Below are 24,648 nucleotides of genomic sequence, written 5' to 3'. Positions count from 1 at the left end.
TAACTTTTCTTCCAGACTACAAAGCTGCCATCCACAACACTAAAAATTTAATCACGAAAATTGAAACAGCAACATAAATGGATCTTCACCAAATTCCCTCCTTTTTCTTCTAAACTACAAAACTGCCATCCAAAAAACACAAGGCAGATGGACATTTAAAATACGTGGCACACAAAGAGCTCTGCCAAGGTGGGTGGGTAGGCGTGTGTGTGTGTGTGTACACATGTACACACACACACAGACACACACACATATATATATAAAAGATGTGCGGGCACAGGATTCTGCATTTTTTTTCTTATTTGATACTTCAAATTTGTAGTCTGGTTATGATTTGTTCATGAATTAAAACAATATATCAAATTGCTAAACAGTTTCATGTAATAAAAAATTTTAGGCATGTAAGCCTGCTGAATAATGTACATAGTGTCTCGTTATCTACTATGACATCATGCAATGCATTAACATCAATTTCATGGCATTTTACAAAATTAAATGATAGTCATTCATAAAACATATGGTGTCAATAGAATTATATATATAAATCATGCTAAAGTACCCACATGCCGTCCATTAAAATAATAAGATCAACCTTGATTATACAATAATGATAAGATATATGGTTCAAGGTTTTCAAATCACGTAGGTGGCACTAGATGTTGACATTTTCATAGGCCCATGCAGAATGACTAGGCATTCAAGCAAGCAACTGTGTTTAAAATTTTGATTTATGCAATAATGAAAATTTTGATTAATTTCTTTGTTTTACTTAATAATTTCTCTATTAGGTGATTTGAAGTGTTTAAACTTTAAAGCTTCTAATGTAGCACATTCAAGCATCAATTAGTATTTAAAGAAACACATTATAAATGGACTCAACTTTCTTCTCTTGAAGTTCATTTTTTCTTAAAGAAGAAATTAGTTAAAAAATTGCATGCCTTGAGACAAATGTGGATCATAGACGACTAACACCCAGATCATAGACGACTAACACCCAGTTAAGTGCCAACCTCAGTGCTTAAGTAGTTGCTTTGCCTAAAGGCCTAAAAAGTGCCAGGACTAAGGTAGTTGAGCTGTCAGTGCCCAAAGTAACCATCTAAATGCCTATGCAAGGTCAACCTTGATATGTTTATCAAGTTTTCATGATGCAAATAATGGTCTTAAGCAAGGATCGCCAACTTAAAACCAAACCTTATGCCAGTCGGCCAATGGTATAAGTTGGTACATCTCCATATCAGACTGCACCGGATCCAAACCGACATGAAAATGAGGGATAAGCCGAAAAAGAAAAAAAGAGAGAAAGAGGGGCAGGGAAGGAGGGAAAGGGAGGCTGGTGGAGATGCCAGCTGTGGCCATAGGAGGGCTGTTGAGGCCTCTCGAGCTCCACGATTCTCCGCGAGAAAAAATGAAAGCAAAAAGAGATAGAGAGGGAGGAAGAGAGGCAATGATCGTGAGGCATTTTTGGGCCATCTAGCAGCCACAACTAATACCAAATATCCTCTCCGCCACCTTTCCCTCTCTCCCCCCTCTCTCTGTATCTCTCTCTCTTCTTGCATCTCGCTAAGGACTGCAAAGTCTTGGAGGCCTCGACAGCACTCCGACAGTCTCGTCGGACCACCACCGACCACCTCCAGCCTTCCCCTCTCCTTCCCTCTCCTCTCTCTCTTCTTCTCTTTCTTTCTCCCTCACTCCGTTTTCGTCTGAACCGCATCGATTAGCCGCCGATATAGTTCAGCACACCCCGAACCATCTAATTTGGGCCCGTTCGGCGAACCCCAATCTTAAGCGAAGTTCATTGTCACAATGTTGGACCCTATACTAGTAACAACATTCTATTGCAATGTCAGTACACAGTACGATATGAGACAGTGAGACATACGATACAAGATACTGTATCAGTTCGATACTAATATACTACGATGTGCCACGATATGATATGGTGCCGACTGTACAAGTTTGGTCTTAAGTGTCAACCCATGCTAGACCAATTTTGGCAAGATTTGCCGTACCAATGCATACAGACTGTACCTACCATCACGGTACCAAACTAGTTTGTGGTATAGGAGGTATATCGAGTGTTGGTATGATGAACCAACCCCTGCACCAGACGTACTGACACAGTAATAGGATGGTACCTGTACAGGCTCCAATATTGAGACGACGATCCTTGCACCATGCACTAGGTGACATGGGACCTATCGTCATTTATAAATTTAACTTAAATTAAGATAATTATTAAATATTTTTTTATTATTTTTCTTTTTTTCTTTGGAATAGCATCACATGTGTTGTGCTGGCTACCAATCTGCAATGTTACTTGTAATGGACACTGGTGTCCAATTTATAAATGCCTCTCATAAAACCTTTGAAAAGCTTGAAAAAAATGATATAATCATATAATGCAATACATATAATGTGTAACATATGTTACATTTTTGGGGTCTATTTGGAATCATCTTGGTTTTCAAGTTATTTGTGAGGGTTTGAAAAATATTTGGACTACAGGCAAGCAGTAGTTTTGAGCTATAACCATAGAGCATGGTTCGCCATACCGGGTCGAACCGCCTGGTACATGGCGTATCGAACTGGACCAGCGCCTTACCGGTCCGATTCGGACCTTTTTTTCGAAAAATCCCCCCGAACCACACCGAACCGCCCGGTTCGGTCCGGTTCGCGTCCATACCACCCAAAATCGGACGGTATGGTCGGTTCGGTACCGGTTCGGCGTGAACCGAACCGTGCCGACATCCCCCACATAGAAAAAGTGGGAAGGGGGGTGGGGTCGGGGAGTTTTTAAATGGCTGAGAGGCATTAGAGTTCTCTGAGAAGTTTCAGAGAACTCTCGAAGCGTATGAAGGTCTCAACGAAACCGTTGAGACCTCCAAAAAATTAGAAAAAAAAGAAAAAACTCCGTCAAATTGCAGGAGTGGTTCGAGGAGGGCTGATCTTTGACCAGAGATAAGATAATGTGTTATTTTCTTAGTAAATATTTTTTTTTTATTGTTAAAAATAGGATAAGAATGAGAAAAAATAAAAATAAGAGAAAATCATGCCAAAATCTTGTGATTTTGGTATGATTTAATTATATGTGATAGATCTTTGAAAGATCTACACGATGACACCAAAATTATTAATTTTCGTTAATTATATATTTTTTAAAATATTTTTATATATTTATTTATTTAAAAATTAATAAAAAATTAAATTTTAGAAAAAAAAATCAGAGTTTGAAAATCATGTTTAGAATGATTCAAGCTACTTAAATCTAATTTCAAATTTTTTTTTCAAATATTTAAAATTAAAAAATTATTTTTTTAATTATTTAAATTAAAAAATTTTAATTATAAAATAAAAAATATATAAAAATAGTGTTATATTTTAGTTAATTTAAAAATATTATTTGAAGCATATAACATATTTATTTTGAATTTATAAATTTTAAAATAATTATTAAAATTATTTTAAAATTATATATAATTATTTTAATTATCATTAAACTATCGTATTTTGTTATACTTGCATATATTTATAAGAAAAAAATTTAAAGCATGACATTCGTTCACTTTAATTAATCAGCTATTTTATAGTATATATTTATTTATATAAAAATTATTAAAAAAATAATAAAAAATAAAAAATCAGAGTTAGTTTTGAAATTGAGAATAATGTTTAGAATGATTCAAAACAATTGAAATATTTGAATCTAACTTGAGATTTTTTTGAAATTCTTTTTGTAAATATTTAAATAGTAAAAAATATTATCAAATAAAAAATATATGTAATTATTGTTATATTATAGTTAATTCGAAATAATTAGTATTTTGTTATATCTGCAGAAATGAGTAAAAAGAAAGATCCAGAGCGTTACATCGGTTGGGATCATGGCGAGATACTCTCGGCTCGGCATCATTGGAGATGCAAATGGTGCAACACAGAGTTCATGAGAAGAGGGATGACTAAGTTGAAGCAGCATCTGGCTGGTGATTATCCTGATATATCCATGTGTCTAAAATATCCGCAAGAGATCCGACAATTGATGAAAAAGCACTTTGCTGATTCGAAAGCAGCGAAGGAAAGGATAAAGCAGAAAAAGACCGAAGTAGACTGTCGAGCTGCAAAACCACCTTCTTATCACTCTAGAGAGTCAGAGGAAGCTTCTGCTCCAAATGATGAGGAGGCACAGATTGAAGCTGCCATTCAGGCGAGCTTGGCGGATCAGTACCGAAAGGAGGAGATGGCCCGGTACAGAGAGCGATTCGGACCATCATGCTACGAATCAGGATCTGGATCAGCGACTAATGGGAGAGAATTCGAGTTAAAGAGGACTACCTCAGTTAGAGAGCCTGATGGTAGATGGAGCAGACGCAGCATGTCTTCTTTGTTGGAAGCTTTTGGCAATAGGACGAGGTCCTCCAAAGATATTCCAGCAGGAACCAGCATTCAGGATTTGGATCCACATGCTTGCCCAGCAAGGATTCAAAGCAGCAGAGAATTGACAGTATGCTGAAAAAATATAAGAAGAAGGATATGTGACGAGCTATTGGATCATGGTTTTATTTCAGCCATATTTCAACAAATGCAGCAGCCAATCCTTACTATTGATCTGCTATTTCAGCCATAGAGGCTGCCGGTCATAGTGTAGATTCTCCAAGATCTAAGGACATCTATGGTCAGCTTCTTGACAACAACAAGGAGGATCTGCAGAGATGGATTGCTTCTTACAAAAATAAATAACCTACATACGGTCTGACAGTGATGTGTGATGGTTGGACAGGTCCTACTAGGCAGAGCATCATTAATTTTTTGACATACTGTGATGAAAAAATATTTTTTCACAAATCAATTGATGCTTCAGATAAGATGCACGATGCCACATATATCCTTGGTCTGATGGAGGAGATGATTGATTCAGTGGGTGAGCAGCATGTCGTGCAGGTCATCACAGATAACGGATCACAATATAAGACTGCTGGAGAGTTGCTGATAGAGCAGCGACCGTAGATGTACTGGACCCTATGTGCTGCACATTGCATTGATCTTATATTGATGGATATCGAAAAGATTGGCAGGGTGCAACAGGTAGTGGAGATTGCCCAGACCATTACTATATTCATCTACAACCACACATGGGTTCTTTCATTGATGCGGACGTATACTGAGGAGGAGATCTTACGATCGGGTGTCACACAATTTGCTACCAACTACATAGCACTTGATAGTCTTCTTCAAAAAAAAGCAGCCCTACGTCAGATGTTTGTCAATGCCGAGTGGCAAGAGAGCAGATATGCGAGGGCCGGCACTGATGGAAGTCATGTGAAGAACTTGATGACGAGTCAGTCATTTTGACAGTGGGCTGAGAAAGTAGTGAAGGCTATCAAGCAAGATTTACTGTACCGGTACCGGACGGCGTGCCGGTGCCGGACCAATACAGTACGATATCGATACCGTACCGACACACGGTATGTCAGGGCGTACCGATCCGGTATCGGTATAATTTTTTTCGATTTTCAATTTTTTTTTGGATTTTTAAAGTTAATAATTGATAAATACAACTTCAATATGGCATTATATTGCATATTATTGACATATTTGGGTTCAATTTGGAGTTAGGTTGCGGTACAAAGACTCTTGATCCAAAATTTCAAACATATATTTATTTACATTATATTTCAACTATGTCATCTTAAAACTAAAGAAAAAATATATAAAATACGCATTAAAATATATCTAAATATTTAAGTACAAAGCGCAATAACTGATATACGAACCTTAAGATGTACTTTGTATTTAATTTCTTGTCGAGTGTCTGTGACGCTCGTAGATGTCTGGATCATCAACATAGTCTGAAGGAACATCAGTCCAACCCTCTAGCCAAGCTGCACCGTACTCTCGAATATTCATCATCCCATAAGGCATCCTCTCTGGATTGTAAGACATCTCAGACCTCTCGCTAAAATTCTGACTCTGAGAAGTATCCTCGAGATGATGGTACGGTTGTGGAGGAGCCCATCCAAATATGCCAGTAGCAAAATCTGATCCGTAAGATGCTCCAGGCTGCATAAGATAGTAACCACTGGAAGATGATGCCTCGGATGCACCATATGCATATGGATCATAAGGTGGCTGTGGATAATAGGATCCATAATGCAAGGATGATCCAGATACATCCATGGACCCTACTCCACGTGCAAGATCGTCCGCAGCTGCATCATGTGCTGGACGACCTCTGGAAGCCCGTTGTCTATATGAAATCGGCTCCCCACGATCTCTACCGACTCGTCCACCATGATCCCTATCCTGTGTGACATGCGTAAACTGAGACTCACCGATGAATCGAATATCACCCTGTGGCTGTCTCATAAACGGTGGTCTCCTGTCCTCCAGTTCCTCCCTGATCATCAGATCCATGGCTACTACTACCAATATCATCATCATTCTCCCTGGTGTCCGTATCTGAACCAGATAACTCCTGTACTCTTGAGAGTGGTGCACGTACAACTGTCTTTTCCTTTCCCCCCTTGTGCCCCTCTGTGACTGAGTTTTCTGTGATTGAGAGGATGGATGCCTTCTTGCTGGCGGCCGGGAGGATTGTTTATACATCTCTCGCTCGAATCTCTGGGAAGATGTATCGGATAGCGAGTCATGTGATGAATGAGTCCCTTGTGTCCCCTCAGACTGTGGCTGATCAGTTGGAACCCTATATGGAATATTTTTTCTGCCCATTGCCCTGAATCCACCCTGATCTCCCTCGCCACCACACTAGCTGGTCGTGGAGGGGATCCTGGCTCATCAAGCTCTGGCTCCTGCTGCTGACCTGCAAGCCATCCGATGATCGGATCGTCATCCTTGTCGGCATAATCATCCAGCGTTGGATCAATGTACTTCAACTGAACTTCCTTCTGAATACATTTTAGCCGCAACCTCAGATTATAGTGAACATATACAAGATCGTCGAGGCATTTTTGTGTCAAACAATTTCTCTGTTTGCTATGGATAAGGACGAAAGTGGACCAATTACGCTCACAGCCACTAGCAGAGACCGTCTGAGAAAGAATACGAACAGCCATATGTCTCAAATTTTCTGCTGACGTTCCAAAATGAATCCACCATTCGCTCAATGATTTAAGTCTCCGACCCCACCCCCCTCCCCCCTCCCCACTTTATTCATGTGGGCATGTCGGTACGGTTCGGTTCACGTCGAACCGGACCGAACCGATCCATACCATCCGATTTTGGGTGGTATGGATGCGAACCGGACCGAACCGAGCGGTTCGGGGCGGTTCGGAAAATATTTCGAAAAAAAGGTCCGAACCGGACCGGTAAACTACCGGTCCGACTCGGTACTCCTCGTACCGGACGGTTTGGTCTAGTACGGCGAAACCTGCTATCAAGCCTTTATATGAGGTGCTTCGCACCGTGGACAGCGAGAGATACCCCCAGATGGGCTTCTTATATTACATGATGGAGAGGGCAAAGAAATAGATCAGTGAGAATGATCCCAAGCATGCTCAAGAATTCATTAACATTATTGAGCACCATTGGGACTATCAGATGGACAGAAATTTGCATCTAGCTGGTAAGTTTAGATTCAAGAATGTTTTAAAATATTTTTTCGAAGCATGAAAATAAAAATGTGCTTAATCAGTCTTGAAGTTTATCTGCAGCTTATTACTTGAATCCAAGATTTCAGTATACTATTCCGAAGATAGATATGGACAGCAAGCTTCTTGCTGCTCTTCGCAATGTCATATATAAGATGGTGCCCGATCCAGAAATCGCGTCGTTGTGTCTGCAAGAGGTATGCTAGTTTAAAACAGATGTAATTATTCAACTGAATTCGATCTGATATATTTATAAATAATAAATATATTTTGTTTCAGACAAAATAGTTTAGAGAGGGATCAGACAGTTTTGGAGTCCCATCAGCTGTTGTAAGCAAAAAGCAGATGAATTCAGGTAAATTACATATCAATAATGAGCAATATAGATTGATATGTAATTTTGCTTAATAATATCATCAAATTTGATATGAATTTTGCTTTTGTAGCTGAATGGTGGATTCATTTTGGAACGTCAGCAAAAAATTTGAGACATATGACTGTCTGTATTCTTTCTCAAACGATCTCTGCTAGTGGCTGTGACCATAATTGGTCCACTTTCGTCCTTATCCACAGCAAACAGAAAAATCGTCTGACAAAAAAACACTTCGACGATCTTGTATATGTTCACTACAATCTGAGGTTGAGGCTAAAATATATTCAGGAGGAAGTTCAGTTGAAGTACACTGATCCGATGCTGGATAATTATGCCGACGAGGATGACAATCCGATCATCGGATGGCTTGCAGATCAGCAGCAGGAGCCAGAGCTTAATGAGCTAGGGTCCCCTCCACGACCAGCCAGTATGGTGGCGAGGGAGATCAGGGTGGATCCAAGACAATAGATAGAAAAAAATATTCCACATAGGGTTCCAGCTGATCAGCCACAGCCTGAGGGGACACAAGGGACTCATTCATCACATGACTCGCTATCCGATACATCTTCCCAGAGATTCGAGCGAGAGATGTATAGACGATCCTCCCGACAGCCAGCAAGAAGACATCCATCCTCCCAATCACAGGAAACTCAGTCACAGAGGGACACAAGAGGGAGAAAGAAAAAGAAGTTGTACGTGCACCTCTCAAGAGTACAGGAGCTATCTGGTTCAGATACGGACACTAGATAGAGTGATGATGATACTAGTAGTAGTAGCCATGGATCTGATGATCAGGGAGGAATTGGAGGACAGGAGACCACCGTTTATGAGACAGCCACAGGATGATATTCGATTCATCGGTGAATCTCAGTTTATGCATGTCACACAGGATAGGGATCATGGTGGATGAGTCGGTAGAGACCGTGGGAAGCCGATTTCATATAGACGATGGACTCCTAGAGGTCGTCCAGCACATAATGCAGCTGCGGACGATCTTGCACGTGGAGTAGAGTCCATGGATGTATCTGGATCATCCTCGCATTATGGATCCTATTATCCACAGCCACCTTATGATCCATATGCATATGGTGCATCCGAGGCATCATCTTCTAGTGGTTACTACCCTATGCAGCCTGGAGCATCTTACAGATCAAATTTTGCTACTGGCATATTTGGATGGGCTCCTCCACAATCGTACCATCGTCTCGAGGATACTTCTCAGAGCCAAAGTTTTAGCGAGAGGTCTGAGATGTCTTACAATCCAGAGAGGATGCCTTATGGAATGATGAATATTTGAGAGTATGGTGCAGCTTGGCTAGAGGATTGGACTGATGTCCATTCAGACTATGTTGATGATCCAGACATCTACGAGCGTCACAGACACTCGACAAGAAATTAAATGCAGAGTACATCTTAAGGTTCGTATATCAGTTATTGCGCTTTGTACTTAAATATTTAGATACATTTTAATGCATATTTTATATATTTTTTCTTTAGTTTTAAGATGACATAGTTGAAATATAATATAAATAAATATATATTTAAAATTTTGGATCAAAAGTCTTTGTACCGCAATCTAACTCCAAATTGAATCCAAATATGTCAATAATATACAATATAACGCCATTTTGAGGTTGTATTTATAAATTATTAACTTCAAAAATCTCCAAAAAAAATTTAAAAATCGAAAAAAAATTGTGTACCGATACCGGACCGATACGCCTTAGCATACCGTGTGTCGGTACGGTACGATACCGGTATAGCGAACCCTGGATTAGAGTGCACCACTATCTCTCTTTCTCTTTCTCTCACTCCAATTCCCATTCACCCCAAAACCCTCGATCATAGGATAGGAGGATGGTCAATAGTCTCACCCAGTTATGCATTCTCCTCACACTCAAGAACGCATCGAGAGTTTAGAGTGCTTGAATTTCAGATCACTACCATGGATTTAGGAGGACACCTCATAAAGGAAGAAGGAAAATATAAGCCCTATCTCTCCCCTCTCCTTTCTCTCTCTCTCTCTCTCCTTCTTTTGATATTTCTTTTTCCTCTTTTTCTTTCTTCATTGGCCAAAGCGAGAGAAAGGTGTCATACTATCATGAATCTTGAACAAGCAAACTAGGAATAGAATTGGGTCTCTGATGCGATCCATGCATGTCATGTGTCATATCATGTCAGTGTGGCAGAAATTCGATTTTTGACATGCCAAGTGACATACTAGTCAGCATACATTAGATGCTAATTACAAGCATGTCTCATTGTTGCCACCTCATCACTACCAAAAAAAAGATTGGCCAACTCTTCAAATCTTAAACGTCCTTGTCAAGCATCAAGTTCAAGCAAAGGGTGATCACAAGAAACTCTCAATACTACAGCAGCAGCACTCAATGTTAAAATATCAAAATGCAATAAAACGTGTGATGTCTTGGTCAAAGAGAACCAAAAAAAAAAAAAAAAAAGATGTCATGCCCATTGTTGTATCCGCCAGCACCTAATAGTCAATTTAAGCTTTATCTTGGCTAGACTCCAAAAGGATGCCCTGCTTTCCACTAGTTCAAAGGAAGGATGTAAAAACTAGCAGCAAGATGAAGGTGCCAATGAATAAAGCTACTTCCCATTTAATACCAATAATGGCTAGAAAAATTAAACTAGTAATCATGTTAAAAGACTATTAAGAATGCAAAAGGGTCTTTTGGTATGATAAACAATGCAACCCCCCCCCCCCCACAAGACCTAATAATGGTTCTTAATCAGGTCATAAGGTTTTATATGTTTTATTAACGAAAATGATACTTCGCATTAAACAACCACAAGATCTTGAAGACTTGGATGCTTTCTGAATTTGACAGATGAATCTAACTCTTTAAAAAATTGTAGATCTGTTTTCATATCCTGCAGAGTAAACAATCTGCAATGCAAAAAATGCAGTGAAGAGGAAGAATAGCAGCAGATAAAAGACAGAATAGGAAAATTGGGGAAGAAATAAAGCAAAGTAATAAGAGGAAAAGCGGAAACAAATAGAGAAGAGAATAGGGATAGAAAGAGAAAGATAAGAAATTCCAAATCTGACCTGAAGTCTTTCATTCATTCAAAGCAAATAACATACTATGCTTTGTCATTCAATCCAAATAGATCCTTTTATGGACTTTACATGATTTGCTTTCCAAGCAAACTAGGACTCTTGATACGGAATTAACTAATTCCCAAAAAAAAAAAAATCTTGAAAAAACAAAATTCAGAATAGCACAACTCTTCATAGAAAGACACCTAAAGCATTCAAAAATAAGGTCCTAATGATTTCATGACTTGTTGAACCCAACACATACATAATATATGGCTCTTTTATAACAATTCACTTAACACAGGACTCTAAAACCAATTCTAGAAATTACCTAAATAAAAGTTCCGAAAAATGCAAAATTTGAACTAAACTTTTCTATTTGCCACCATTTTGTCCCAGCAAATATCAATTATCATTAAGGATATAATGAGCTTCGAGTAATGGAGAGATTAATTAATTACTAAAGAAGCTCAAAAACTAAGGGATCTAAACTTACATAAACTAAAGTAGTTCCACAATTTTTTTCAAATACAATTCACCTTCAACAGAAAGGCACTAAAGTTTGAATTTCAGAAGAATATCTGATAACACCAAGATTACAAAAGCAAATTCAATATCTACAAAGCAATCCAGGCAGTGCATATTAAAAATGGAAGAAAATTGATGCCATAATACATTGGTGGATGATGAGCTCATGCAAACATACAAAGTTTCCAACATAAAAGTTTTGCTGCCACATGCTCCAGCTGAGTACAGATCTGAAAGCACACTCATGCAATTCTCAAGGTTAAGTGAAAAGCCATCCTGCTTCTAATTCTGGAAAACCAAGCTTCAGATAAGTATGCAATTGAATTGGGTTGTTATATAACTGGTATATCAGTCTTCTATCCAAGTCTACCGGTAATGGCATTACACTAAGAGTTTTGATGCTTTAGATGGCATTACGATTTATGAAGCTTAAATGTTGTTCCAGGTATTGCTAAAAGGCATTTCAAGTGACTTGTCTTCTAATAAAGTGCCTTTACTTGTTAGTCAGCTTATGAGCATGATATCTCAGAGCATGACACTCAGAAATAAGAATGGAATCCCTGGCACCATACATAAAACATAATACTTATTTGCAGCACCCAGTCATCCTTGAAGTATTAACTTACCAACAAAAAATGAGAAAATTTGAAGCAATGGAAGTTTACACATGATGAAAGTCAATATAAGATACACGTTACCAAGATTGGTAGTTAAAATGAGTTGGGATAGCCAGTCAAGTTGAAATGGTATCATAAAGGCCATCAGCATACCTTCAAGTATCTACCACCAATATATATGGGCATTCTATAGCAAGTAGTTGTCAGTTGGCACGGTTTTAGGGCCTAGAAGGGCAAAAGTTGAATAAAAAAAAAGAATCAAAATATCATGATATAAAACCTTAAGATTCTTGACATAAATTCCTTTTGAGGAGAAGCTGTGCCAAACAAAGTTACCTTCTCTGGTGGTATTACAAAATGTTCGCAGAAGGCATGGTCCAGCATGCTTTCAAGAGTTCTAAGAATGACTGCATCTGATTCACTGCGAAGGTGTTCATTAGAATTTTTCAAATTACTTTTGTGAGAGTCATCCAGACTATCCCCACTGTCCTTTTTATCTGCAAATCATTATAAATCTCAGGAATAAGATAATATCAATAACCAATAAAAGAGTATCGAAAAAGTCAAGAGCCATGGTTATATTATATTTTGAGATAAAGCCTACAATGAAAATATTAACAAAAACAACTTATTATTAGCTACTTTATATAAACCTACTTTCTAAACAGAGTACTTTGTAGTTATAGGTGTACTGGAGGAGCCAATAGCAGAAGATAAGATATTAGGTTCAATTTTGGGAATATGCTTCTATTTTTGCAGGCGTTTGCTTCATTGGCATCTAGAAGATAGAAAATATGTTTTCACAAGGACTTAAGGTTATGCGAGACCCAGATGTCAAAAAGATCATTCACAGCATTAGTTTAGCAACAGTGAAAATGTGAAGTCATAAGAGTAACAAGTAACTTTCTTACAAATATTTTTAGTTTACTGCAAGGTGCATAATGCAGATGGAAAAAAAAAAAAAATTCTGCCAACTATCATAGAGTTTTAATTCCAAATAAGCTTGTTATTTGTCACATTCCTTTATATTGCCTTTTTTAAAGCAAAGCAAGGGTTTTGATATTTTATTGGATGCGAGTCACAGAGTTGGCTGGGAATTAAGATATGTTGAATGCACATTCTGATGGGCAGACAAGCCTCCCATCAACAATCATTTAACTAGAGGAAGCTTCCTTTGTATCACCCAACTATGTGTCCATTCGCCAATTGACCTTGAAATGAAAAGCAAGCCAGTATAACAAGCTTAAGGATTCAATGACAAGGTTATACCCAAACACATACATTAAAGAAATTAAAACAGCTCTTACTTTACAGTAGATACAGATGCATGGGATTAAAATATTAAGATAATTGAAGGGACAACTAGAATTGAAAAGTATGAAATCAATGGCCAGGACTGCTTAAATAAGATACTAAGGTGTCAGACTAGAAGATTTTTATGATTCAAGGTACTATTTCATGTAACAATACTCATCCACACCCAAAATATTTGAAAGTGAAAGAACATTCCTATTCATTGCATATACAAATCTAGTGTGGTTAGAAGCTTAGAAGAAATTATACCTATTAGGGCATAAGAAAGTAACATTTATTCAACAATTTAAGGAAAATAAGACATGCCTGTTTTTTGTTTCTTGCAAGTACGATCATTTGCTAAAGAACTTTGAAGCATTCTTGAAGCATCAAGATGAGAATAATTTAACCGAAAACGAAATGAATCGACACCAGATTTGACACCCTACAGAGCAAATTTCAAGGAGGTTAGAGAGACATTGGAAAGCAGGTCAGCTCTTTAAGATGGATTAAAGCTGGTTGCTGCATGCTTGAATAAAGACATAAAAGAAAGGCAAAACAGAAAAGAGTGCAAAGTACCAAGTGGTTTTCAAGTGATGTGTTTATTGATAATCTCAAGGCATCCTTCACAGAGATGTGCTGAGAAGGAATCTTATCCTTGAACCACTCTTCACACTTATATTTCTTGTTCATGTACATCCTACAAAAATGGAAAAATTCTTAATTGTAGGCAGCTAATAGTGATATTGCATCATCAAGGGCAAATGAGCAATTAAAAACTTGGTACACCATGATCATTCAAAACACTAAAATTTGGGAAAAAAGTAAAGGAATGCATGCAATACTTATGGTTGCACAAATTTCTATTGAACAATATTCTCAGTTCTACAAAATAGGTCGAATATTAAAGGCTCAATCTTTCAACCAAAGATTCAGGTCCCAATGGAACATCCCACCGAAAATCGGGATGGGGTACCATCCCATGTGTTGCGACGGACCATCTCGCTAGCATCCTAACATTCCGATCAGGACGTCTTAGAATATCCTCAGTCCCAAGTGTTGGAACAGGGTGGGACGGCGGCACATCCCATTCCATAGGAAAACCAGGACATCCCCATCCCACAGAATTTAAAACCTTGCTTTCAACCCTAAGATCCCAAGAAGGTCACAGGTCATGCACTAGCCAACAGCATCACTGCCCCCAGACCACTATAACTGAGACCTGTTGATAGATAATCTCTGCTAGGGAAAAAAAATTAGAAAAAAAAAAAAGTATCAATTTTGCACTTTATTTTTTCTTCTATAAGATAAGAAAGTGCATAAACTCTGTTCATTTGAAGAAAAAATAATCTAAGTTAAGCATAATGCAGTAAGGATCCATGATGAAATTTTGTGGAAAAATGGACACAAAGGAAGAAAAGATCCACGCAAAACCTTCCAAGATCATGATCAAATGTGCAAGTCGTTGGGTAAGAGGAAGAACCCAAGTAGTCATCGTTTTGGACCATCCTTCAGTTCTATTTCACAGCGCAAGGACAGATGTAGAATTTTGTGCCCATACCAAGATCCGGGGTTTCTATTGGGCTGAATTTGGAATCAGAATCTCATTCAAAGTCTGAAGTTGCTTGCTGTTTGAAAACCCAGTCCATAGAAGAGCCTTAGGGTACTTCCGAAAACTGTTTGAGCGATTTCCATATGTAGCATTCAACATTACTTTTTGTTTTCTTTCTTTACCCTTTTCTTAAGTTTGAAAGTGGGAGGCCACAGAAATCAGGTCTATTTATTTCTCTATTTGCAATTCCTTTTACATGATCTTGATAAAACTGCTCCACTCATCCGAAGTTTCTTGCTAACATTCGATATTGAGTAAGAATTCAAGTTTTGAGTCTATACCGTACTGTGTTTTGACGAATTTAATTTGACAGTTATTGGCATGACATAGGAGCATGGCCCAAATTGGCTCGCCAATATTAGCTCTTATTACATGGCAATGACAGAATGACAACATAGTACAGGGATGAGAGCAATGAAAAATCATTTGCCTTAAAAACATGTAGAGATACATAAAAAACTCTCATACAATAATAACATTTGTTAAAAGAATCTCAAAGTTTACAAATCATATGTACATGGCAAGGATGTAAATGTCATGTAGGGGATCCAGCTCCTACATTTATATGCAAGGAAGCCAGAACTGGAATCGGTACCCGTGCCAGCCGGCCAGTGGGCGGTACAAGCCGGTATGGGTCCATACCGAACAGAATCGGATTGGCGCGAACCGACACAGGGGAGAAAAAGGGAACCAGGGAGGAGGAAAAGAAAGAGAGAGAGAGAGAGAGGAAAGAAAGAAAAGGAGAGAGGAGAAGCCACCGGAGAGGCTGCTGGAGGGCCATGGCTAGCCACCATAGCCGTCGAATGGCGTAATCAACACCTGCAGTGCCGCAAACATGAAACAACAGTGATTGCCTTTGTTTCACAAAAATTTTTTTTTAAACAAAATTTGAATTACGTTGAAGCCGGCGCCCACAGTGTTGCAGGCATTGATTACGCCATCTGGCAGCCACAGCGGCCGTCCGACACCCTCCGACAATCTCTCTGCTGGCTGCACATCCCTCCGGTACTGTCCCTCCTCTCTCTCTTTTTCTCTCATTTAAACATCCTATCAGGCGATACCGAATCACGGAGGCCGCTGCAGCCCTTCGACAGCCTCAATAGGCCACCGTGGGCCTCCGACGGCATCATCCCATCTTCTCCACCCCTCTTCTCTCTCTCTCTCTCTCTCCCCCCTTCCTCTCTTTGCCTCTCCCCCGTCGGGTGTTTCAATTTATCTGTCCGAACTGTCTTGATTTGCCATCGATATGGCTCAGAACGTCCTGAGCCGTCCGATTTGGGACAGTTCGGCAAACAGTGCTTGTACGGTTGTACCAGTGTTTATCCGCTCTCAAATGATATTAAGAACAACTTGCTGGAATTTCACTCAACCCCATGAGGAAAGAATGGATGGAAGGAGGGAGAGAGGGAGCTGATACAGGTACAGGTAAATTGGACTTCAGGAACAAAGGAAAAATCCTATACAGCTTTGCACCGATATAATGGTGTTTCACAGCTTTTACTCATGCAAACAGACTGGTATAGGGATTCAGATACGGATTACCGGGTGCACAATCAATAACTTTTATTAAGTGAACTAACATCACACTCATGTTCACGAATTAATACCCTGCCAAAGCCTTTTTAAGAAAGCTAGTTGACACCATAAGCTCATGCAATTGCAGAAATAGGCTAAAATTGGAATTATGATACAGAAACAACAGTTCATTATCTATTAACCCTTAATCAATCACACTATTTAAATCCCATATCATCATGTGACAATGTGCATCTATGTTGTAAGTGATCTAGGAAACCAAATAACAAAAGATATGATGTGATATTCGGATAAATCCATACTTATAGGAAACTAGCACATTAGTCCTCCACTGTAGATATACTTCATAAGAGTTCGTGGAGATGCTATATGCATATTGCCAAACTGGTTACTTATATGTATAGTCGGTGGGCACTTAATCAAACATCAAAAAAAAAAAAAAAAAAAGATTTTCTCTGAAAAATATAGGAAAGCATAATCTATGCTATATTATAAAATGAGAGAGGAGTGTGCTAAAAAGATTCCCTTTGTCAAATTGTCGACAAGATGTCATAAGAGCTGGAATAGGGATTCAGATACAGATTACTAGGTGCACAATCAATAAGTTTTATCGAATGCAATAATATCACACACATGTCCATGACTTATTACCCTGCAAAAGTCTCTTTGAGTGAGCTAGTTGACATCATAAGCTCATGGAATTGCAGAAACAGGCTAAGATTGGAATTCCAATAAAGAAACAACAGTTCATTATCCATGGAGCCTTAATCAATCACACTAACTAAATTCCATATCAACATGAGATAATTTGCACCTATGTTGTAAGTGATCTATGAAACAGAATAACAAAAAAAATATCATGAAATGTAATCTATAGAGATAAATCCATCCTTACAGAAACTAGCACATTAGACTCCAACCACCTTAGCAGTATCTCATATTGGTTCATGGACGAGCTACATGCATATTGCCCATCTCATATGTATAGTCAGGGCACTTAATCAAACATCAAACGAAGACATTGAAAAATATAAGAAAACATCATCTCCACTACATTATAAAATGAGAGAGAAGTATGCTGAAAAGATTCCATCTGTCAAATTGCTGACAAGATGTCATAAGATTTAGTAAGTATAGCTTTACTGGAAATGATATCTTAAAAGGGAATAAGGGAGATATGAACAGCTAGGACATGGGCATAATGTTTTTTTTCTCTCTGAGAACTTTCCTCTAAAAGTAAGTCCAATTGTACATCTTTCCTCACTTCCTCCATGTTTATGAAACAAACTCAACCACCAGTGAGATTTTAAATTCGAGCAATCCCATTTTAGATAACAATAAGGAATTGCTGAGGGGTCAGGGAAAAAATCAATCATGTGAGAGATCCAAAATTCTAGGTGACAATCTGATTTATTTTTATAACCATGACTTTATTTATTAATTTCTCTCAAAAATGAATTTCATGTGCAGCACTGCTGGTAAACTTACTACATTCATGCATACATACCTATGTATGCCGGTATGTATGTATGAATGAGGAATTATGCATGACATCTATATGTTTATCGGAATTTGAGAATTAACATTCTTTTAAAAATCACATGTACTTGATTTTACAATCTCATTGACCCTCTTTAACCCATTCTAGGTATCTTACCAGTGGATCTCATTGGGTTTTTTTTTTTTTTTTTTTGTCTTTTATATCAATCATAAGCACCCACAATCATGGTTCGCCAAACTACCCCCAACCGGACAGTTCGTGGCGTGCCAAACCATACTGGCAGCTAATCGATGCAATTCGAGCATTCGATTCAAAGCATCAGTGAAAACAGAGTGAGGGAGAAGGAAAGAGAGGAAGAGAGAGAGAGAAGGGAAGAAAATGAGAGGAAAAAGCCGACGGTGGCCCATCGAGGCCGCCAAAGTCTTTGGGGCTCCGCATCCTCCGAAAGGAGAGAAGAGGAGTAAGGGGAAGGCGACAGGGAGGCCACCGAAGGGCCCAAATGTTCCCCGCAATCATCCGGATTTGAAACAGGGGCGACACTTATGTTTCGTCGTATTTTTTTTTTTAAAAAACATGATAAACAATGAAGCTGGCAACTGTTTATCGTGTTTTTTAAAAAACATGACGAAACAGGGGTATCACTCCTATTTCGAACCTGCAACGACTATGCGGCGCATTTGGGTCATCTGACGGCCCTTCAATGGCGGCCTCCTCGCCGCCTTCCCCTCCCTCCTCTTCTCTCCCCACCCCTCTCTCTCTGCTCTCATTTCCTCTCATGGAGGACCGTGGAGTCCAAAAGGCCTAAATGGTCTTCCGAAGGCCTCCACGGCGCTCCGATGGCCACCGCCAATATCTCCATCGGCCTCCCTTTCCTTCCCTCCCTCCTCCCTCTCTTCCTTTTTCTTATCCTTGCCGGTTCATCCCTCATTTCCATGTCGGTACCGACCGTTATGGAGGCATACCAACTCGTACCACCAATTAGCCAGCATGGGGTCCGATTTCAAGTCGATAATCCTTGCCTACAATGAAATCTCATGACTTGAATTATGCAACCCGGCTACCCTAGAGTCAGAATGAAACTAATCCTTGAAATCAGGACCATGCAATCAATGTATGCGAGAAATCTTTCCTGATTGTATTTCCAACTAGATGCATGTTAATGTATAAGTATACTAGTCATGTTAAGAAAGTTACTACCAAACACAACACAAAACATTATTAACAAATGGCAGTCATATAAGAGACCTTAGACTCATCCCAAGCTGTGACCTATTTTAAGAACAAGGAATTAGACCACAGATTTTCCTATAGCTGCCAAATAGCAAATCAATCATTTTTCAACAATATTTCTTATAGAACTCTGGTATCTTGTACCCTTCTATACATATGGCTTCTAGGTTGCATTTGGTGCATCGCCAAGCAATTTTGGAAGGTAATGTGGATTGCCTTCAAGATAAATTGCCACCATTAAATTGCCAGTAATGTTGATTATTGTGTTTGGTATACATAGGTAATATTGCAGCAAAGTTACTGAAAATCTTGATTGACATGTTTTGTATGACAGTCAAATTATCGATAATATGAAATCAAATTTTCAAAATACCCTCAATAATTTTGTCCTAATGCTCTTCTTTTTTCCTGGTGAGAAGTAATGGGAGTGATGTGGATGTGGTCGTGATGTAGAGAAGTGGTGAGCCGAGAGGTGTGGAGAATCATAGGTTTTGGGGGAGTAGAGAGGAGGCAGGGGCCTGTAGAGCCATGGGGGTGGTGAGGATGGGCGTGGAGGAGTTACGAGGGGGTAGTGGGGGACAAGGGAAGAGCCGCGGGCAGGCAAAGAGAGATCGAGGAGCCGCGGGCCAAGGGCGCACGCGAAAGGGGGAGGGGGGAGGGTTAGGCAATGGGTTTTGTGGGATTTTTTGAGGGATAATTTTATCCAAAATTTTTATTGCAATATTACCAAAGAAATAATAATCTAGATAGCTACCTCTCCCCAAGGCAATCCAAATTCCCTCCCATGAGGTAATCTGAATGGCAATCCACATTACCATCCAAAAAGCATACCAAACGCAGTAATCCAGATTACCACATTAAATTGCCAGCAATCTAGATAGATTGCTAGCTACCAAATGCAACCTTAACATATTATAAATTCAATATGAATGGATAACAAAAAACAAATTATCTCATTATGCCTCATAAATGTGTGATCCACATAGAACCATGGTTTTATAAGGACAAACAATTCCAACACGGACAATCATGCTCCGTGACCCAAGGTGGCACATAATTTAGCTGCAAACATGTACAACTAAAACCTACCCAAGTTCAAATATAATTCAAGCGAGTTCATTGTTCTTTTTTTTTTTTTTTTTTTTTTTGTTTTACATGCCTCTTCAATCTTCTTTCCAGCTTTATTTTGTTGATGTTTGTTCAATCTCATACTTTGATAGTTTAATTCTGTCTATAAGCTTGTGTAAGATTATGCGCTGCATGTGTTAATGACCAATTATTACCAATCAAAAGAAACCATTGGTATTACTTAGGATAATACGTTGGTTAAGATCCATCAAGACATAATTGTTCAAAACAACTTTTCTTTTCCAGCAGAAGCGACAGAAACAGCCTAAATGGAACAAGAAACAGCATATCTTAAGCAAACATAATCATGTTGGACATCTATTAATAATTTTGTATATCTTTGCTGTTGGTGAGATCATTTGTCAGCACAAATCAGTACAACACACATGCTATACCAGGGTCTTATACGTATTATGTGCATAACAGGCTATACTTTAATAGTTAACTGATCATCAACAAGCAAAGGGAGAATTTTCAATAACCTATCATCATGATTTCTTTGAATTTATCTCACACTTTATAATAAGAAATTGATATCTATAAGCAATTTCCTACATTTTTTTCTTGGTCAACTTTTTCTGTCGTTGTAAATAGAGAAAAATAACAAAACATTTATGTTTTCCTGTTGTTATTCAGTCTGTAAAAATGATAAAAAAGATTGAGAAAGTTTTATCGCTTCCAAAGATAAAGATTTTACATTATGAGCTGTCCAATGGTAACTGATAACCAACAAATTCATATTGGTGCTATGCATTAGATGCTTTACCAATATTTCTATAAAAAATAACATCATTCACTATTGCAAGCTTTCTTCTTTGTCATGTTAAAACTTCCATCCAAATTTGTTCATTATCACTTCCTCTTTCTAGACCTTCAACACATAGGTAGTGGTTCTTTTTTAACTCGAAATCCATGAATGGAACTGATTAAAGAGCAGGACACAATCTTTGCATTACAGACAGGATATCTCAAAGTGCAAGAATTGGTTTAATTATCCCGTTAACTCATAAAATTATGCATTAGCTAAAGAATTTTCATGTAATAGGGATTGTAATCAAATTTTACACCACTTAATCCGATCACCAACAAGCAAAGCAACCTGAAGTTTGGATCTTGCAAGCTGCACTAAATGGTGATGATCTTCAAAGTGCCACAGTGATTAAAGGAAAAAGGTATTCTGCTTTATAGAGTGACGCAGCATGAATGGATACAAAATCATCCTCTAAAAGCCAGAAAATGCACACATCAGATACACAAGAAGATAAACATGCATATATATGCATGTAACAGAATTAAATTAATCAAAAGTAAAGTTATAAGAACAGCAGTGGATTAACATCTTAAAAAAAGAAAGCACGACAGCAAAGTTTCACCAAAACATTGAAAAACCCTTTAACTTAACAAAATTTTCATTTGAAACAACATCATGGCTTAAGACTAGCAGCCACAAATTTAAATTATATTTTCTCTTGTTTACTCATTTAACATGATAATCTTTAAAGCATCACAATAATTAAAAGTAACATTTACCTGAGCTACTGCATCAGGTGTTAAAAATTATGCTTGTGTGACAAATAATAATGATAATAATATGAACATTCTCATACATGAGCCATCATGATAATAAATGCATAAATAAAATCAACATAAACTTCATAAAAAGGATCAGTTGCTTCACAGATTGAATATTATCTAAATTTCTAGCATCTCATAACAGCATAATACATAACTTCCATAAGGTGATGAAAACATTTATCTTTTGAAAGGAGCATATTTTTCCATTTGGCCTATCTTAAAAAAAATGTAGCACTCTTTACTCTGCTAGATTTGCATAAAGTTCATGGATACATATGTAAAATTTTCTCTTCCCTCCTTGATATAGGTTTATGCTTTTCCAAAAGGTACTGATTCTGAATTTATGATAATCAAACAAGAGCTTCAACAACATTGCGATACAGATAACTGGGAAAAGACAAGTTACCAGATTGCACGTTCATTAGCCACTATAACTGGTGGTATAGAGACTTCAATTGAAAAACCATCAATGTGATGATTTTCTCTCTTCACTAATTCAGCAATAGTTGCCGTGAAGTCATCGATAGAACCATCCTTACTAGTTGTCATCATTTCTTGATCTTGCTCACAGGCGAGTTGTAATACACCTAAACAGATACAACAATATGCCTGGCCATTTTCTGACTCTTGTGAAGTATATGAACATCGGACAAGTCCATCTGAAACAAGCCCATTTTTTGCAGTACCATTATCACAACTCTTCTGCTCTTCAAGAAAAGATTGCAGCACTGAAGCTGTAATTGCTGAACAACAATAAGCTTGCCCATGAACCCCAAACAATCGAAAGATGCAGCGTGGACATACCTAAAGCACAAAAAGAGTCAGCAGCTTTTAAAACTTTATGTGATTCAATTTCTCAAAAATGTGCACATTACTTCCTCATGCACAACACAAGTTCATGTATTATAAAGGCAACTCATTGAAAAACTGCAATAGAAGAAAGAAAAAGAAGTTAAGTGCAAGAAACACTGGAATGCAAGTTCAAGCAATCAAAAGGAGATTGCTCCACAAGTAGTTGTACCTAGCTCCTAGGGTCTACGCCAAGGCCACTTAAATCCTACATTGATACTAGGATTTTTTTTCACATTTCATTCCCTATTCAAACCACATATAGAGGCTACTACCAAACCAGGTAGCAGAAGCAGTTTCCTGCTGGTACCTGAAAACTCCACTGGCAATGATGGGCAGTGGAAGCAACTAAGTGGTGCCAGTATTTTTCTTCTTCTTTTCTTCCCTTCTTTGCTTCTTTCCTTCTTTCTCTCTCCTCTTCATCCAGACAGATTGCACCTCTTCTTTATTCTTTCACCTTCTCATTTCTCTTCTTTTTCCACCAGTTTTTGCGATTTCTTTTCCTATTCTTTTGTCTCTGATAAATTCCTTCTTTGTGTTCTCCTTTTTCCCTTTTCCTTTCTCATTTCTTCTCTCTTCATTTGGATAGATGTCCCTTTTTTGTTTGTTCCCCCCTATATACATCTTGCTGCTAGTCTTTTCTTCTTCCTCCCTATTTTTTTCTTTGCTTGATAGCTGCCTCTCATATTAGGACTCCTTACTTTGGCCTAACTTAGCCCTGATGAGCTTGTTTGTCAATATCAAACAACATGGGTCTGATAAGAAAAATGCACGTAAATATGTATGTATGCATGTTTGTAGGTAAACTAGAATCCAGTTCAGCGGATTTCGAGTTAGATCTGGTTTGCTGAGATCAGAAGACAACAGTCCAACACCAATGATCCAATCATGGAATGTGATCTACTCCTAAATTGCTCAAAGACCAAAAAACAAGGGATTGGGAGACCCCTAGCATATGCAACAAATGGTCAAAAACAGAGTTTAAATAACATAATATAGTAATGATGTGACTTGAGAGGTAGAAAGGCAATAATGATGCTTTGGTCAGAATTTCTGTAGCTGTAAATAAGAGTTAAGGGGACTATAATTGGTGTTAGCTAACTCTTGCGAAACAATAATGGCAACCAGCAGTTGGGAACATATAAGAAAGAAAAGTCATTATTCCTTCTTCTTTTCCCATCTCTTTTCTTATTCTTTTCCTTTTTTATTTTTATGTTTCCTCCATTCAAATGATGCAGTATATGTTTCACAGATCAGAACGTATATGCAAAATCAGCCACAGGAATTTCCATACGTCCATTATTCCTAATTAAGGGCCAACACTGGCTATTCAAAATTGCTTTCTAGCCTTGATAACATATTTTTGTGCCATCCCATTCCTTACTTGTTCTGAATAAAGTCAGAACAGTACTCTCCTTCACCCATATAATACCCATGCTACCTCAATTTTCACAAAACCTAAACTGCAATTACCTCCTTGATAAACCTGTAAGGTCATCTTTTCCCTCCCTAAACTTTTTCTTTCTATTTTTTCCTTTTGGTCTGCATGGTTGGAGATCATGGATAGTAAATACTCATTCTCCCCAATCAAACTCCTACTACAAGGCAATTACATCAGATATCTGGCCATGATGTTTCAGTTTCCTACGAAGAAAATCCTTTGCATTCCCTAGATGCACATTAGGATAATGTTTTGCACAAGATTAAAAGAATTATCATCCTTCCTAGCACATGTTGGAAA

General features: G+C 38.1%; 1 protein-coding gene across 2 annotated transcripts in view; it reads right to left on the bottom strand.

Moving 5' to 3' along the window:
- Window positions 1–24,648, bottom strand: part of LOC105042588 (uncharacterized) — a 47,827-nt gene that overhangs the window by 21,677 nt on the left and 1,502 nt on the right. Inside the window, exons 2-6 of one of the 2 annotated variants that reach the window (XM_010919877.4) lie at window positions 22,465–22,862; window positions 14,056–14,176; window positions 13,804–13,921; window positions 12,520–12,680; window positions 12,337–12,408 (exon numbers count right to left, since the gene is read on the bottom strand). In XM_010919877.4, coding sequence (XP_010918179.1) covers window positions 12,337–12,408; window positions 12,520–12,680; window positions 13,804–13,921; window positions 14,056–14,176; window positions 22,465–22,862 — 870 coding nt within the window. The remainder of the gene's footprint in view (window positions 1–12,336; window positions 12,409–12,519; window positions 12,681–13,803; window positions 13,922–14,055; window positions 14,177–22,464; window positions 22,863–24,648) is intronic. The other variant, XM_073256820.1, reaches the window with a different exon arrangement.

The sequence above is a fragment of the Elaeis guineensis genome, chromosome 4 (assembly GCF_000442705.2).
Source record: "Elaeis guineensis isolate ETL-2024a chromosome 4, EG11, whole genome shotgun sequence".
Taxonomy (NCBI): domain Eukaryota; kingdom Viridiplantae; phylum Streptophyta; class Magnoliopsida; order Arecales; family Arecaceae; genus Elaeis; species Elaeis guineensis.
The sequence above is the reverse complement of the archived record's forward strand: the minus strand, read 5'-3'. Positions and strand labels throughout refer to the sequence as shown.